This window comes from Cephus cinctus, unplaced genomic scaffold, assembly GCF_000341935.2.
Source record: "Cephus cinctus unplaced genomic scaffold, Ccin1 Ccin1_scaffold1847, whole genome shotgun sequence".
NCBI classification, from domain to species: Eukaryota; Metazoa; Arthropoda; class Insecta; order Hymenoptera; family Cephidae; genus Cephus; species Cephus cinctus.
Genome location: NW_014334027.1, coordinates 279,260 through 297,262, shown reverse-complemented (window position 1 = coordinate 297,262; position 18,003 = coordinate 279,260). Strand labels below are relative to the sequence as shown.

At 42.3% G+C, this 18,003-nt stretch overlaps 1 protein-coding gene and 1 long non-coding RNA gene across 7 annotated transcripts in view; one reads left to right on the top strand and one right to left on the bottom strand.

Moving 5' to 3' along the window:
* Positions 1–1,372: 1,372 nt before the first annotated feature.
* The window catches only part of LOC107273847, a 79,816-nt gene continuing 63,185 nt past the window's right edge, over positions 1,373–18,003 (bottom strand). For all 5 annotated transcript variants that reach the window (XM_015752418.2, XM_015752419.2, XM_025091113.1 and 2 more), the window contains exons 6-11: positions 17,152–17,469; positions 15,474–15,765; positions 15,219–15,364; positions 6,282–7,112; positions 5,910–6,176; positions 1,373–5,812 (exon numbers count right to left, since the gene is read on the bottom strand). In XM_015752418.2, the coding sequence (XP_015607904.1) occupies positions 5,718–5,812; positions 5,910–6,176; positions 6,282–7,112; positions 15,219–15,364; positions 15,474–15,765; positions 17,152–17,469 (1,949 nt within the window). In that variant the 3' untranslated portion in view covers positions 1,373–5,717. The remainder of the gene's footprint in view (positions 5,813–5,909; positions 6,177–6,281; positions 7,113–15,218; positions 15,365–15,473; positions 15,766–17,151; positions 17,470–18,003) is intronic.
* On the top strand, positions 7,123–12,743 carry LOC112495263. Of its 2 annotated transcripts, XR_003061641.1 has the most exons (4): positions 7,123–8,410; positions 8,573–8,981; positions 9,090–9,143; positions 9,208–12,743. It is a non-coding gene; the product is annotated as an uncharacterized LOC112495263 (long non-coding RNA). The 2 variants fall into 2 exon arrangements; XR_003061640.1 differs by having other exon boundaries at positions 9,090–12,743.

The window sequence follows — 18,003 nt, the reverse complement described above, 5'->3', positions numbered from 1 at the left end:
TCACCTTTTTTTTATCTCGATTACCTTCTACTCGAGTAAATCAGATCGTAAACTCTAAGAAACAAACTGTTTCCAAACGGCTTGCAAATGACTGGCGTACCAATGTAATAAAGATAATTACAGAGTCTGAGAATTTGCCGACGCATGGATTTACATCATCTTCTTCTCTCAAGGTTGGCTGCTGCTCCCCTTAAGGCTTCCCCTTTCGTACTTAACGACCAGGACCTTGAGGCTATTTGGCACTGGTCAAAATAAACACTTTGTTCTCATTCTCTTTACAACAATTTAATTTAAGGTCAGTTTTATATTATTCTCTTTACGTTCACCGCCATGCATTGTTTGCGCAATGACTTGTTTAGCCTTCTTTTTCATTCGTATGGAAACACTTTCCACCACTGACCTCAATCGACCTCAGACCTTCCACTGCCTGTCGTTACACACAAACCAACGATTTATTGCATAATAAAACTAGGACTAATCACCTACCTTAATTGCAGTCTCAAAATACAAGTTTTCCTCGACTCAAACGAAAAACGTGAAGAATGTTGACGCAATTTTACTGTACGTTAAAATCATAATCCCAGTTTGCTATCATGTCGCTGATCCGAATGATAATGTCGTGAGCCAAGGATTTACATAAAAGACAAAAGAACCTACTCGTGCTGTAATCATTTGTCTGATAAAAAAAGTCGAGTTTGCCTTCCTGTTCCATCGACGGCATCACGTGCGTCGAGACGTCGTCTCACTTATATGATACTTGAAGTGCATTAGTATTAGTCTACAACAAGAATTTAAGATACAATCTCAATTTGATATACAGGACACTCAAAAATATATACACACTAATACCTATAGTGTATATTTCTTGGAAATCACACGAACAGTAAAAAAAGAGAATTAGATCCTGATTATCACAAAGTATGTAAGTTAATTGAAACCAATACATATTGAATAAATTCTTGGATCAAATATCTAAAAATAACACTTCCCATTTTCGTATTGTATACCAAATTCTGTTAATTTCATAACTGAAATAAACGAAATCGAGAAATGGGCAAATCATTAGAAAAGAACTTACTGTTCGTCGCCCTGGTCAATTGGTAGAATTGTCCCAATTAATTATTTTGCGTTCATTCAGTCTGCTTAACAAGAGACCACCTACAGTGTTCGCTACCCGGTTATCGTATCTAGCTACACGTGCCGCGCTGATTAAACTTGTAAAATATATATTGTTTTGTTAAGTTATATCTTGTACTTACACGAGCAGTTAGTGATTAAAAATAAATGTACAAGAAAAAAAAAATAACAGCCACGCGTAGATTAACTAGGATACGGGATGTAAAAGGACAAATAATTGACACATATCACACACTTTTATAGGTTATCGTGATGAGTTTATGTATATACATATATATGTATATATATGTAGTTTGTTACAAGGCACAGGTAGCTTACACACTTACGTTTGTCACTCGACGTCATCGTCTCTTTCATCCCAATCCGTTCAATCACAATTCACTCACTCGGCCAGGTTAAGCCAATCGTTTAGTCAGTCCGTCAATAATTCAATCGTTAAATCATTTGATCAGTCATTCGCTCTTATTAGTTTGCACAGAGGACGTTGCACGCGCACGCAAACATACTACTCACGCATACATACTCTATTGCTTTTTGCCATTCACTCGGGAGACTATTAAAGATCCTTCCCTCTTTATTATTTTTCTTTATCTTTTCACTTTTTTCTCTTTCAAATGAGCGTTTAATACGATAACTCGCGCGCAATTCGACAAACACGATTATCGATATCTCGTTCATTTCAAATGCTCGTATACCAATGTGGCAGTTGAATATGAGCGAGAAGTACCGGGTCGTGGCTGCGCATGCGCAGTAGCGTTCATGCGTATGAAATTCTTAATTAACCTTGCCGGAACAAGAGATTCTGGTCCTGTGCCCCGTACACGTACGGAATAAATCTTATCTTCTCTTTCTTAAACCTTCTCGAGCAATGACAGAGTCCTCGTTTGCAACTCGCGACAATTTCTCGAGAATGAAATTCGAGAAATTGATGTATTTTTCCGCAAGAGAGAATATGAAAGGGAGATGAATCGAAAGAAGGATAGATAAAGAAAATTGATAAGGTGGTGATGGGAATAGGGTCAGAAAGGGCCAGACAGGGTTAGAGAGATATAGTGAGATAGGGCACAGGGCTATTATCCTCCTACTTTCTCCACTTCCTACTATCGACCTGGCAGTATCGTTTCTGCATTCTCAGTATGAGCTTGCGAACGATCAGCCTCGAGTGATTCATTGGCTTCCGGTTCGCTTCTATCCCCTTCGTTTTATATACTATTACAAAGTTATGAAAGTTCGAATCCATAGTTAAACCGACCAGCGCATCGCACACACTTTATACACCTTTGCCCCGTGATCTGACATGAGAAACGTGCACTGTATGTATAATACCTTTTTTTCTTGTGTATTTATGAGTGTATATAATATTATATTAATATACGATTATGCGTGAAAGCACGTATGTACCTTTAACCAGGGAGTAGGCGCGTGGGGTGTCTGAGACACTTTAAGTCAATGCTTTTCAAATGGAAAACAAAATCGTGCGATCATTCCCAGATTAATTGCGGATTGAGCGTCGCTAAAAATGTCATTCCTCTTGGTAGTACTTCAGTTAAAAATCTTTTATTCAAAATTCGTCTGCAGGTTAATTCTGATAAAATTCATTTGGTAAAAATTGCCAAAGATTTCTTTGCTAAGCTTCAATTGCTTGTCAAGGATGATTGTCCCTTGATTGGATATACGTTATTTATTACCACAGGAAATGTATGCATAGATTGTTCGTACAAGTTTGTCTCTTTTTTTTTACTCAAATTTGGGACTTAATCATTTTTCTTCTTGAATCTTTCAACCATATTATACATACTTCTCTTGTTATGATTTGTTCAAATAAAATAATTCTCTATAAACTCTCTCTCTCTCTCCATCAAGGAATCTCACTGGCATTATTGCTCGATCGACCAACTGATTGATTGATTGATTGACTGGTTTGTTCGAGGTTGATTCAACTTCCTATCATTCTCTCCTCTCCTTTATCCATTGTCTACGTGCTATTATATATTATCTTTTTATACTTGGAAATCGCAAAGAATATAAATTCATGTGTGTGTCAATGTCTTGTTTCTATAATATCTAACACGAGTCAGAACATGAGCTCCGAAAGAAAAACTTTATCATGTATATTAATTACGAGCAGTATTGGCATATTGAAATTTAGACCACGGGGCTCCATCTGATTGCTGTCACAATGAGCTTACCCTATAACTAGAGATCTTATGCTTACTTCAAGTAAGTATGCTAAGTGTATGTAGCTTAGGTACAGTACGATCTAATTTTAAGGTGCTAATTGGCTAGTACCTACGTTAAATCTACTGTCATGTTAAATTAAACATCTCTCACAATTGCTAACGATTTGTGCGTACAAATTTCAGATGAACAAAAAAAAATGACAAACAGACTCACTCCCATACTTGCTCTTCTCTTTCATTTTGTAACATTCTCTCATACCAGATTATTCTTTTCCCATCTTTCTCGCTTGCATTTACACGCATTCATTGCTGAAGTAAGAGTCGAACGTGGAGGATGACTTTATTTAAATATTTTTTTTTGTATCCATCCTGAACATGTCAATGACCTCCAAATCCGTCACCAACTTCGCGACGCTCTAATCAGCCTAAAACGAAATAAATACAAGCTAGGTACGCTACGGCGTGCTCTTCATTCGAAAAATGGTAAAATAGCGATTGGTTTGTTCTCTTTTTCTAAATCTTTCTCTTTCTCTCTCTTCACTCGGTTTGGGTTAATTACATATTATAAAGATGGTTGTACAATAATACAATATAGACTCTGTATAAGTTACAATAATATCGTCGTACCCCTTTTTTCAATAATTCAATCAATAGATAATGAATAATAGAGTATCTCTGGATTAATATCTCGTTCGCTTTAAACATAACACCGTCCGATAATTCGTCGTGTCTGTTTATTGCTTATTGCTTATAGTGAATTGCAGTGTGAAAGGCTACCGAAAATTCGACTGGAAAATCCTCTCTGATACTCGGTCCTCTCCTGATCTACCCATCGACCGTTAATCACCAATTCATCCCTCTTGTCTTTAACCTCGTACCCTCCAACCATCATTAGGTTGTCCTAAGGGAAACGAAAGTAAAAACGAAAAATCGTGAGCGAAAATAAAATCCGTGTTGGTTATTCGAACTCTCGAGATCGATTACTTTCCGATGGCTCCCGTCGAATTCTCGTTTTTCCTCGTTGTTGAGAAAAAAAAATGAAGTTTTGATCGATCGTATCGCGCTACAGAATTTAGGAGGGCTGTAAGTGAAGGGAGAAGGTTTTGTAGATAGCAGTATCGTGTAACGTGACGTGATTGGAACTACAAGTGAGTGGGAGGTCGAGTGGGTGGAGTTTCATTGAGTGAGGTTAGGTTAGGGTTAGACGGTTTGAATTTAAATTTTACGATGGATCGTGAGACGAAATGAGTGGGGTGAGGGGGGTGGGGAGGCGGTAAAGTAGAAGAGGAAGATCTCGGAACGATCCTGCGCAACAGAATTAATCACAGTTACAGCAATTTACATTTTACATCTTCGTAAACCGACGACAGCCATTTTACATCTTCTATGTCATCCATGTCCGCGCATTCATTAGTTATCAGTATAAACGTTCCTGTTCCTATCCGAATTCTGGTGCCGCATAGCCCACTCGCCGATACACGTTAAATAATCCTATTAAACAGTAGGTTTATTGCGTTAAATCACTTCCCTAATAGCTTAACCCATTCGCTAGACATCGTTATCCTTAATTCATTCATTAGAGATAATTTCTATCTAAGTTCTACCTTAAGATATTCCACCTCCATTCGCTTTATTCGAATTATACATGAAAACGAGATGCTCGTTTCACACGATAACCATGAGGATGACCATAGGTCGAATATCTATAGGGATAAAAAATATGGTCATCGTCATAGTTGACGTCACCTTGATCCATCATAGACGGCATTATTCGCGCCATCTTGTCGATCCATGCTCCTATCATGATATGGACTAACCATAATTATTTATTTTCTCAGATTTAACCGATAACTATCTAGTGTCTAGGACCTATCGGTAAAAAACCTAAGGGCTACGCCGCGTCAAGTTGACTCGTCAACTCGAACTCATCCCGCAGTCAATTTACCCGTTTACCATCCTGATCAACATCCCCATGAGTATCTTAATACATTAGTACAACACAAGAGATATTGCTGGAGGATAATACTTTTGAGTCTGTGGTCATGGACTTGTCGGTCAACGAACGAGGTTAGCAAGACAAATGTCAAGGTACGTAGATACGCAGATAGATGAGGTCACGAGTCAATTTTCCCCGGTAAACCAGAGGGCTAATGATAAAAGAGAGTTGTAGAGTGCGCTGTTGTCGCTCACGTGATCGGAAAGAAGTATTCGAAGAAAGGACACTGCTGAGACTGGCAGATAAGAATCCTGATCTTCGTCACAAGGTTATCATCCTCTATCCTTTCGTCTTGATTTATTTTTCACCTCTTCCTTACCATTCGTCCTTTTTATTCTTATTCTCTCCTATTCTTCAGCTTTGTCATACTTGAGATGCTCGACGCGCTCGACTTACGCTGGGAATCACCTGAATACCGCGATTGTTATTACCAGAAGAAATGAGGTTATGAAGTGGGAGGCTCTGTGCACCAAAGCCCCATTCTCTTCCAAGCATTGACCTGCGAACGTCAAAACATTATTGATTTAAGATCAGAGGTTCAGGAAGCTCACGAGCTGTGGAGGTTATGGTTAAGATGGCGACACTGGTAACTGTACCTGTGCTGGTTGCATTGAATGCTAGCATTGGCGGAGGAGGAGGGATCCCACGCTGACAGGCGACCGGACTGGCAGTGAGGCTAACGACGCCACCGCTTTCTCTGTACATGAAACATAATCTTCGGCTGTTTCGAAAGGGTTGAGCTCTGTTATTGTTGTTGTCGTTGTTGTTGTTCTCATTGGACCAGGACGTTCTCCGGGCTAGAGGCGTGGCGATCACAAATTGCGTACCTTCGGCATCGAACCACCTGCCGTGACAGGAGTATGCTGTAACAAAGACATCATTCTTTAGAAAATACGTTAAACCCATCCCCTAAATTCGGTATCCATTGTCAAGTCATCAGGACGCAATCAGAAATTGCAGAAGGTTACCGGTAATGGCATCGTCATCGTCGAGGCAGTCACTCTGAAACTCCATCCGATCAGCAGTGGAGCAGCCAACGGTGAGCGTAGTAACGTCAGACGCGCATCTGGAGTCCTCTTCTTCCCTCTTCTCCCTGCGCTCCAAATACTCGTCAACGTCCTCCTGGTCGTCCTCAGAGTTATTCGAATTGTCATTCGTAGGAGCTTCCTCGTCGTCCACGTGTTTCCTTATGCGCAGAAGGTCCCTGTAAGTAGCTAAAAACAGGCCGTGATGATCCGCTCTCTTCTTGGGGACCATCTCGTCCACGTCGTACTCCCCGAAGTAGTCATCTTCCTGCTGCACGTCGACCGCACTGCCACCGGCGTCAGCATCCGCTAACCTGGATGCCCAGAACTGCCTCACGTGACTAAAGTCATCCATGTCCACCTGGAAGTCCTCGAGCTTAGGACTTCTTCGCGATCTTGAATTCGTCTCCAGGGGGTCGTGCCTCTTGTTATCCACGTGCTTACGTCTTCTGACAGTCGACTTCCTCTGATCGTGATCCATTCCAAACGACGCTCCACGCGCTGAATTATTGCTGTCCCCGGTGCTGCTACTTGCTGATTTACTAGAACGCGCTTTTCTTCCACGATGATCACGGATCAGGTATTCGTTATTAGCTCGTCTTGCTTCCAATTCAAATTCAATTTTACGATTGTATCGATCGTCCGATCGATCCTGAGCGTGTCTTACTTTCTCCTTGATACGACGATTCTCCCTGGTGTTACGTTGGTTTCTGTTCATACCGGTCACCGTGAATTTACCCAGATACGGACACTGCCTAGGTTCCGGTGAACTAGCTGTAAACAAAAAATTACATAAAAAAAATGTCATACAAAAATTCTCATTTTTTTTACAGACGAAATTCCATACACGAAGAATGTTTTTTTTTTTGAAGATCCTCCACTACCTACGTGGTCGTACCAAATTAACAAAGAAACAATGGAAGACCGTACTAACAAGCGCATATGCATACGAAGATGCTCTTTCGCTCTGTAATTGAAACTCTCGACTCATTAGTACAAGGACAAAATCGAACCTGGAGACTGCTACTGTAACTGGTATATGTTATTACCAACAGAAACATCAGGGTTACCATTGCGGTAATGAGAGCGTCAACCACCTCTAAGAACACAATACGGACTCTAATGAGAGAAATCTGACGAGGCACCCTTGGGCCAAGACCCTTTGGCTTGTTCGGCAGCTAGTTCATGGGTTAGCAACTGGGTAGTAGGACGGGGTACCCAGACCTGGTTTCTACCACCTTTAACAACGTTCCATCCTTATGGTCCGTATATATCCTTCTCTCTCTTACCTAACGTATCGATTAGCGTTCAAGGTCGATTCCAGAGCAGAAAAATCTCGTTATTTTTATGGTTAATTGCACCCGTATACCGACCACCAAAGGGTCCCACCAAAGGCGACTTGATTTTTCCGCTTCATTAGGCGATTTCCGATTAAAGGCCGGACCCTCACGTAAAAGGAATCTGAACACAATGGGTGGCTCTCTTTTCCTTCTAACTAGTAGACCACTAATCACAAGACTTTTCTATTCGTTACAGGCCTGATGTACCCGAGCCAAAGAAATCATTCCTGATCCTTACAAGTAATTTTTCATCGTTCCGATATTTTATACATATCTAGTTTCTCTTTGTGTCTGTATTTTGAATTTTTTCTAGATCTCATTAGACTACGATCTTCGTGCCTAGCCTATACTTTTTATAGTTCATTATGAAATATTCAAAGTACTCGTTTGGTCGGAATTGCACGTAAGAAGGACTTTCTGCAAAGGGATGGAGCAATAATACGACGAATGCCAGATGCTAGGAACGAAAGGACGCAAGATGGCGTCTGATATACAGTTCTCTATAGTAAATGTATATGGAAGAAGAGAAGTCAGTCACTCGTTTGGCAGAAAGCAGTGGCGTGGCAATTCTCGATGAAGCCACCAAGCCAGGTCACCCGTATTAAGTTCAAAGACGCTCCTTTGCGAATCCTAATCTCTTCACATTTATTCTCCACGTGACACCGTGTGTCCTGAAACTAAGGGAACCATGGAAACAAGGAAGCCATCGTACGACGACGATATCCCTCCAAGGTACTTCCGTAGCTTTGACGTATCGAGATGTTATTAAAATAATTTTTTATTTCACTTATATACCAATCAGATCGTATGCCAATCAACTTTGACCATTCTTTTTATGGAAGCGTCCTTGCGGATTATCTTTTGCATCGATCAAATATTTTTTTTTTAATTCAGGATTCCCAGCTTACCGAAGTCGACGGCGAGGACGAATTGCGTTCGTGACACAAATCATGGACCCAGAGAACTAGCACGAGGTACCAAAATGAAGGTATGAAAGGATATACCAATGGTGAGATGCAATGCTGAAATTCCCTGCTGCTGGTGCCTTGGCGTTGTGCCAATTGCGAATCCTCCCAGTCGCTCGAATTACACGGGCGAAGGCTGACGACGAGAAAAATGCAAAATTTTCGAAAGCACCGTGAAAGCCAACCCGAGACGCTTTTGACTGAGAGAAGTCGAGCGAGTGCCAGGAGTAGAAACAGAACTGAAAACGAGGAATACCATGAGAACCAGCATTAACGCTGTGGACTACCGGTGATATATAGATACACCCAAGCAATATACAGGACCCTCACGTGGACAGGTACCAATGCACTTAGTAATTAATAAAAATATGTAACAGAAAAAAAATAGAATTTGATAAATCTAGTCATGGAATGATTATCACAAGTTAAGTCACGTTTTCATATAGATTCATCGGATTCGATAGAAGCTTTAGAACAGGACGAACGACCTAATGGAAGCGGTACAGTTCCAAAGGGTCTTTATCACTTGACACTTGTCTTGGCACTAACGTTGCTTAACCGCAGGGTCCGATCAGATTGAACGGGAAGACTAAGAAGAACGTAGGAAGCAAGAAGAGGCCGACACTGTCGAAGAGAAAAGGAAATCTATTGAAATCCGTCAGGACAAGCTCAAGAGGATATAAATTTATCGTTAATTCAATCGTAGGTACTAATCCATTAGTCCTTTCAGATTTCTAGAAGCTTCCCGACGCCCATGACTCAACCCCCACGTCCTCGATAGCGCAATCGTAACTTTACCTGCGAAAAACCTGTTAAAGGCGTTTCTCAGACAGCTAAAGGACTGAATCCACAAGGTGAATCCATAGGGCGACGACTTCTCGACTTCTTCGGTAATAGCGTCGCTCATGACTTTTTCGACGTTTTTACCAAATCGAAAAGTTCCCTGCTCGATTGACACGGAATCTTCGTCGGCAGGCACGAAGGCACCCGACCCCCCAGCCAGTCACCGAACCGGCCAATTCCTCGACAGAATGCACTCGAAAAGTTCTTCGTGCTTTTCCTGCGAATAGTTCTCCTACGGTTGGGTTGGGAATGGTACTTTAGGTAGCGTCGTGCGAGTCGCGACACGTACGAATCAAACGATTCTAGTCTGTCGAGTCGGTCTGGGCTTTTCGGTTGCATCCATTGCATTTCTGCACCTGCATTCCGTCAAGTCATCGCTGGCTGACTGCAATTCTCCTCCAGGGACGCGCATGCGGTTACCAATGTATGTAGATACGAATGCGGATGCGAATGCGGACACGAAGAGCCTACTTGTTCCCACTCGCTCTCTCTCTCTCTCTCTCTCTTTCTCACCTTACCGACAATGTCCTTTCTCTCTCGTGCAATTCAGTCGGACATCATAGCTCGGGAAATAGGAAAGGAGCAGCTAGACTTTCAAAAGAATCCCAAAGCAGTTAAATACTCTATCGCAGAAGAAATGCACATGGCCGCTGCACGTATACGGATCTTTGTATCTGAAACCATGAGAATAAAAAGAGAAAATGGCCAACTTTTCAGATCATCGGTACCGGCACTCATTTCCAAGTTCTGATGATCCAGATAACCAAGTAAAGGGGAGTCTCTCTTTCATCTCCTAGGATCCCTTATTTTTTCTGCTTTCTCTCTCTCTCCTTCTATATACTTCCTTTTTACCTCTCATCCCTTATTGTTAGGTGAGACGGCCTGGATCTTTTGTTTATCGCCTGGAGATACGTATCGTTAACACTCACGTACGGCCCCTATACAAATTCACCATGGAATTATAGAGTTCCCAATGTTCGAGAGAGGAACGAGAGTTTGGCGGTGTGCATCCCAAATGTTTTTAGCCACGTTAGTATACTCGGTTGCTTATATAATCAATATACGAGGGCGCGAGGCAAAGAGAATGAGAGGATGCGAGAGGGTGAGAGAACGTGAAGCGGAGAAGCGTACAGGAGAGAAGGGGAGGCAAAGATAAGCAGATATAGATACATGGATATAGATCAACATAGAAAATAGATGAAGATGCAGCGTGCGCAAAAAAAAATATAGGATAAATTTCTGTCTCGATGAAAAAGTAAAACTGCTAGATGTGCAACGCTCGTTTTAAGCGAACGTATGAGAATTGAGAAGAGAGAGAGAGAGAGAGAGAGGGAATAACGTCAGCAAAAAATCTCGCTAGGGTTCTCTCTCTCTCTCTATCCCTTTGAAGGTCTTAAAGTTTTCAGACTTTTTCCATCTTCCTTCACCCTGGACCACCGTAGTCTTCACAGTCATAGATACGAGACTTCTGTACAATTCTCCTTCAACCTCTTTATCGTCTTCGTCCTCGTTCTCCAGTATCCTCGTAACTTCGTTCCTAAACAGACAGCCAACTACTGTCGGGGAAAGGACTTTTGTAGAATTGCCAATCTGTTTCGAAGATGTTGAGTAGTAGCCAGTTATGTACCGACGTTCACCGTACCAGGTGTCGTTATACCTCCGTTTTTTAAATTCTTTATCTTTTCCCGCGCAACCTTAGTTCACTCTTTTCCCGTCCAGGTGGCGCGTCTAATATTACTCGCAGAAACCACGACTGAAATAGGAAACGGTATGGAGGTTAGGGATGATAATAATAAGTGTGCTTAAGGATACTTGGCAGGAAATACTTACTGAGATCTTTAACAGGAGAAATTGAGTGTGAGGTTAGGTTAGGTTGCTTTTACAAGGATATAAATACCTCGAACTCGTACATCGTGTATGCCTATCCGTCAAAGTATATTATGCACAAGATTAAATAAGTGGATTAGTGGCGGAGTGGCACGAGACTGGTAAGAGAGATTGTTATTTCTCGCTTAGGAGTATTTGACGAGTAAGTGTGTAACTTCCTGTCTATCGAACAGCTGGCAAATTGACAAAAGGGTAACTGCTGATCTTGCCTCTTTGTGTTTTCAATACAATTGTTTTTCTTTCATTAAGTTGCCAGCGGTTGATATTACCGGTGGACAGTGTTCTGTGTATCCATGTAGGATCATCAGGATCACGTATGTTCTCGAGATCCAATCTTTCACGCTCTCAAGGACGGGTTCTCTGCTTCACTTTGACCTGCCGCTAACTTCGCGTCGTGACCTTACGTCTGTATACGGCCTCGAAATCCAATGTAGAGCGAAGTGAAAAACTTTAAAAAATTTAACGCTGATCGGAAAAATTAAATTTTTAACTAAATTTCCTTGAAATTCCATTCAACGAGTATTCGTTATATCCGTATTAGCGTTCGCGGGCAACTTTTAATTTCCAGATAATATCCTGTCGGCCATATTGATAGTCCCGCGCAGCGTTATTGTCAGCGACGCGGATACCTTGCAGAAATAAAACTGTATTCGCCACTTCATTAGAAACTGCCTATTACAAAACTTTCCTTGCAACTACTTTCGAGCATCATCCTCTTCCTGTGCACAAGTTCTGGAATACATGAGAAGTAATGACGGAATACCTTAACCTCAAAATCTACTATCAAGCGGATCGAGGCTACGGACCAGAAGTGAAGTCTAAGTCTTCGAAGTACGCATAATTATTCGACACCTCCGCTTTTCAACAGTGAACTTTACCTATAGAACAGAGTCAAACCCATGACGAAATGGGTTTACGGCTGAAAGGATCTGACGGTGTTCGCGAATGAAAGGGTTACCGGTTCGGTACTGAGAAGAGTGGGAGAAGAAGGAGTTAGACAGGTGTGGGTTAGGACGTGAGGGGGTAAGTTCTGAGCCGGTGGATGGCAATGGAGGGATGGCGGAGAAGGTATAGTAAGGGTGCAAGGGGGTGGGCTAAGTGACAAGTTGAGGGATTGCCGTGACTACGTTGTCGTTGTGTGCAATCGTCGCGGCGGCCCGAGGCTCTCCGGCGCGTTACGCTATTTCAGATTTACCCACGAATCGATATAACCTCAACATGGCGAGTATTTATCTTTTTGGTCGTTCCGTGTAGTGCAATTCGATTAGTGGCACTTGGGGGTTGGCTTATATCTTTATAATTTGTACAGCGCATAAATACGGCATTCAATGACAAAACGATGAGAAATATTGTAAATGAGAATTTGACTGGTATTTGAAAATTAAAATATTCTTCTTCTTCCCCTTTAATATAAAATTCATGTTCTCGTTAATGTATCAAAAATATTTTGGTTTTCCATCATGGTTAAAAAAAAAAAAAAATTACCTCAAGTAATATCCATGTTATCGTTAATGTGTATAAAAAATATTTTTTAATTTTTTCATAACTTCTTTTTACTTTTCTCGCTGTGCCCTACTGGTTGTCGCTAAATCGGTTCGATCCGTTTGAATTTACCGCTCGATGTACCGCGTTCGCGGCGTTCGGTAAATTTGACAAATTACAGTCACCCTGTAAACGCAAAGATACGAAACAACTTTTTATTCGTTCGTGATATACGCTCGCAATAGGCTTCTGGGTTATAGAAATTTTCAACAAAGCTCCTGATAGGCGGGTGTTTGCAAGAAAACAATTTTTTTAAACCCCATTCATCCGAAAGTTATACCTCTGACAGTCTGGCAAGTTTAAACTATTCGAACTATCGACGAGTGTCAAAACTTGAGTATCCGATGCTGATAATGAGTACCTTCGAGAGCTTCGATACAGGGTGGAAGTATTTTCTTGTATAATGAGCACACGGTATGGATGACGTTCTTAGGTTGTACTTGATACATTTTGCAACTTCACCGAAGTACCGAGGTAAAGCTTTTTTAAATGTCTATTTTGTCGCCGAAAGTGCCCGGAGTACGTAAAATATATGTATATGCCAGCTACCGAAGTAATTTAGATTCTTAAGTATCGACATAACAGAGAGTGCACGCCTTTGGGTAAAGCAAACGTTCATTAACAAGATAGAACGTAGGTGATAATTTCAAGCATTGATGTTCACGTGAGCGATACACCTGACAGGTCACACGCCATTACTTAAGTGCATTAGCGTAACAACCTGTATTGACGCAGTAAACGTCTGCGCACTAGTGCTGTGATTAGCGTACTTTTATGAATTTATTATCAGGTAAAGAGTCCAAATACAAGACGTGACCCAGGACGATGCAGCATTTAACCAACTGGGCGTATAACGTGTTGCTAATGGTATATATAAAAAATACTCCTAAGGTGTGTGTATATATATATATATAGGTATAAAAGTACTGCATTCATTTCAGTCTATGGTGTGGTAAAAGAGAATTCTTAGCCCTGGGCGTTTCGGAATCCTGGAAACTCGGGGAACATTAGGAATACTCGAAACGAGTGCAGCCAACCGGAAGGACAGCCTTTACGAGGACGGAATCGAAGCTTGAGCCGCGTTTTCAATTCCACTCTAGTCCCATCCTCGTTCACGCTAGAGCTTGTTCGTGCTATAGTCACGGCGCTCCCTTCGCGTTCCTACGTCTCTGCCCTTTTGCAATCTAAAATCTAGAATCGAGATTTCACGATCCGGGACTCAGAGTCATGGATCTGGCCAATCGGCTTTCGGCCGGACAAGAGACATTTGCGAAACGTCCGCGCAGCCTGGTGACTTAATTGCTCTGGGATTTGAACTCGTTATTCCGAGTGTCCAGGGTGTACTTATCTGTTGCGACGCCGACATCGTAATTTCGGGCTATCTGCTGCTACCACGGAATTCACGTACGTCCGTTAAACTGACAGTGGAAAAACGAGGGATTTTGAGGAAGCATAATTTCAAGGCACTCAATCCGTGACGTCTAGACGCATTTCCATCTCGTTCCATTTCGCACAATTTACGCTGCCGCATTTCTTTCTGGGTGCATTATGAAAATTGGCAAAACCGAAAATTCAAATGTCAAGGACGTGAAACTCCAGTGAGATATTGTCTGTTTGGATTATGAAGAAATTCCCAGTAATAGATTGGAGTGGCGTTTAGCCAGTCCGCACTGCAGATACAACCAACGTGGACATGAAAACTTGATTGGGTATTACCAACGGCACTGTATATAGAGATATACAAAAAGTTAATAGGTACGTCAAGTGAAAATTACTTATTGCATAAAATTCTTGTTAAAAAAATGATCTAACTTTTAGCGCAAGCAGTACGTAAATAATGAAATCTGTAATTGGTCTGACGGAATTCAGTAAATCCTATGGGATTACGAGAAACGTCTGTAAGACCGATCATTGGATGATCGGGAGGATGCTGAGAGAACAAGAAGAGTCTACAGGATGCGAATAGAGAAAGAGAACGAATTGGTTGGCGTGAGGTGACGAACAAGGAAAAGAAGAGAAGAAAAAAAGCATAGCCAATTCCATCAGGCTGGAACCTCATTTCACTGGTTGAACTTCGAATCACGTCTGCCGATATAACACGTGCGGAACGCCCGCTCAGTTGGCTGCATCTCCACGAATGTGCATAACAAATAGTTCCATACGAAAGGTACATTCCTATTGGACCAATCCGGATCGATGATGGATCTGCAAGAAATTTTGGTCGACCTCACAGAAGCTTAGAACAAAGTGGATGACGAAGGTGTAGCTTATAATAAATATATTTATATCAGTATTTAACTCACTGACTAAGGTGAGATAAGGGATGCTGTGGGGTAGATAATGAGGTGGGTTGCAAGCCTCTTCCGGTCTGGAAACAGACTTTCCGGTTTGTACCTCAATCACGTGACCGTCTCTTCTGTAAAAGGTCATGCACGTGAAGCCGCTCCGACTGGAATCAGAGAAAACATTGAATCAGTAGTGACGCAACACGTCGCAAGTATTTCTAACGGACGGACAGTGGCGCCAGCGGTAAGAAGTCGAAACAAAAATTTAGTTACCATCCGACAGTGAAGTGGGCCACAAGCATAATAACAGTCTGACCCGAGTTCGTCTGTTTGATGCCGTTGCAGAGAATTTTCACGTCCTGCTCGTCCTGGCCGGGAACATCCTGAAAATCGATTGCCGAGTTCTCGTTCCTGGAGAGGCTGCCGTTTGACCTGGTCACGTGGAGCGAGGCGTTCTTTGCATGGAATGTGTATGACCTCGCGAGGTCAAGAGTATGCCAGGTGAGGCCCCCGCTACCGTGGCCACTTAGCCAGCTTGGAAATCGACATTTTCCAGGGGACGCGGCTGAAACATAATTCACCGTTTGAAAGTCGATTTTTCATTTGACAACCGATCCCTATACCGTCTCTTATAGTCTTTATCTTTCACGTCATCTCGACGACTCGGCTAGAAAATATATGCGCATCCCGCGAGTCTGATTTAATGGAGTTGCTGTTAGCCGGCAGCATTTTTACTACTCCGTACTACCACCCTAGCTGATAGTTACTACTTGCTACTTTTACTTCCGGCATGGAGCTTCCATACCAAAGCGGAACTTCAGGCGTCGCTACGCTCGTTTCCTACTTCGCGTACTATGATAAAGCATCGCTACTTTATGCCACGTAAAAGTGTCGCATTGTTCGTACGAAGAATGGGGAACCGTTACGAGAGACGCAAAGCGTCCTTGATGGACTTACCCCCGAAGCCATATTGACGTTGATATCAATCTCAGGAATTTTTATTTCCATGATATTTTTATTTCCAAAATATGAGCACCGACGTGGTGGTCGAAAATAAAAACAGGCCTAATATTTCGTTCTATTCTGTATCCGGTTCGTTTCTTTACTCGACTCAATCTCGAAGGACGCTTTTGTACCTCGCTTCAATGATTTTCACTGCCACCCTCCCGCCCACCCGTAGCCCCATCACTAGAAGACAATGAATGTAGACAGCTATATACGCAGAGTGGTTATGTTATACGAAAAATGGCTGCGCATCAATTTAAAGTGCGCGCTATGCTTCCTTTCTTCAATATAAATTCCATTCCTTGTTATTCCGCGTTGTTGAACGTCGCCATTGTTTGATTGCTAGAGTTTCTCTGCGTCTGTCTCTGGTTACGTATTTGCGTGTCTGCAAGTGTCCTACGGTGAATTCACAAAGAACACTGCAAACTCCATGTGACTCCTTGGCATTAAAAAGCCATAAATGGATGATCCTCTAAAAACGTATTTTGTTTCTGCCCGGACTGTACCCGTATTCTGAATAAAGTTACAGCATATGTTATGAAACTTCAAAGCCGTTAACTAGTGTCTACATATTGTGTAAGAGGATATGTAATGTAAGTGAATTTTTGTAGCTTTCCGGTAACAGGATTTTCGAGTAGCAACGAAATTCCCCAGAATAAGTACCCTGGTAATTCCCGAATATGTCGAGGGAGACGATACGCAGGTAAAAAGTTTGCAACGATGCATACGCTTGCTGGACTACGTCAAAAGGATCTTCAGGGTAATATTAATTTGCTTAATAGAAATAGACTTAGGAAGTTTAAGGATCTTGAGTTCTGTAGAGGAGAAATTTCTAATGCTTCATCAGTTTTACGACACTCACTCCTTGATCTGTAAATTGGATGATAAAAAGAGCTTTAGACTAACTTTACCAAGAGTGTAAATAATAACAGTAATTACTAATTACCTTTCCGTAGTGTCATAGTCCTGGAGCCTTCCATTGGACTGAAGAGTCCGTTGCAGGTTGCATCGCCGCTCTGTGCTACTCGATAGGTCTCTTGAGCTCCCTCGGGGATCGGTCCACCAGGAGGTGGTACGTCCTGCTCCATTGGTCCGCCAATACCCAGGGCTGCTCTGTTCAAGGCACCGATGCTCTGCCCGGCACGTTCGTAAACAAAACAACGATACCGATCCTCGTTGCTGGAGGCATGCCGATGATGAAGACGTCCGACCAGGTACCTGCTGCTGCCCTCTTTCCAGGTCGCGAGACACTCCAGTTCTTCGACTGCAAAAGAAAACAAAGTGTAGAGTGAACCTGGCGTAAAATTCACAAGTGGATCCGGGATGCTGCGGTCGAAGAAAGGAAGGCAGTAGAAGGGGAGGCAAGGAACGAAGCAAGGAACTCTGAATGGTGAGATACCATTTTGTCATTTCCGTTCTGTTACGGCGTTTCTAACTTTTCCTTTTTTTCTTTTCAGTGAATGCTCTATATCTATATCATGATTTCTCGGGGAGAGTGACTAAAGAAAAAGGGAAGAGAGGCAGAAGCCAGAGGTGGCGGTATCTCGCGGTCCATGTCAGCCGACATACCCTATCTAAATCGCATCTAGGGAAAAGTCCGTGGTTGGTGGGTCTGCCGAGTTTTTAGTGGTCCCGACCCCGTATTTCGTGGGCAATTTGCGCCCGAAAAACGTGACCGTAGTCCAAAGAGCGAGAATTTCTCGGTGAGTCGATAGCAGCGCCACTGATGGCGACAGCGGCAACGATTAACTTCAGGGTAAAGGGTTGGAGAGAGAGAGAGAGAGAGAGAGAGAGAGAG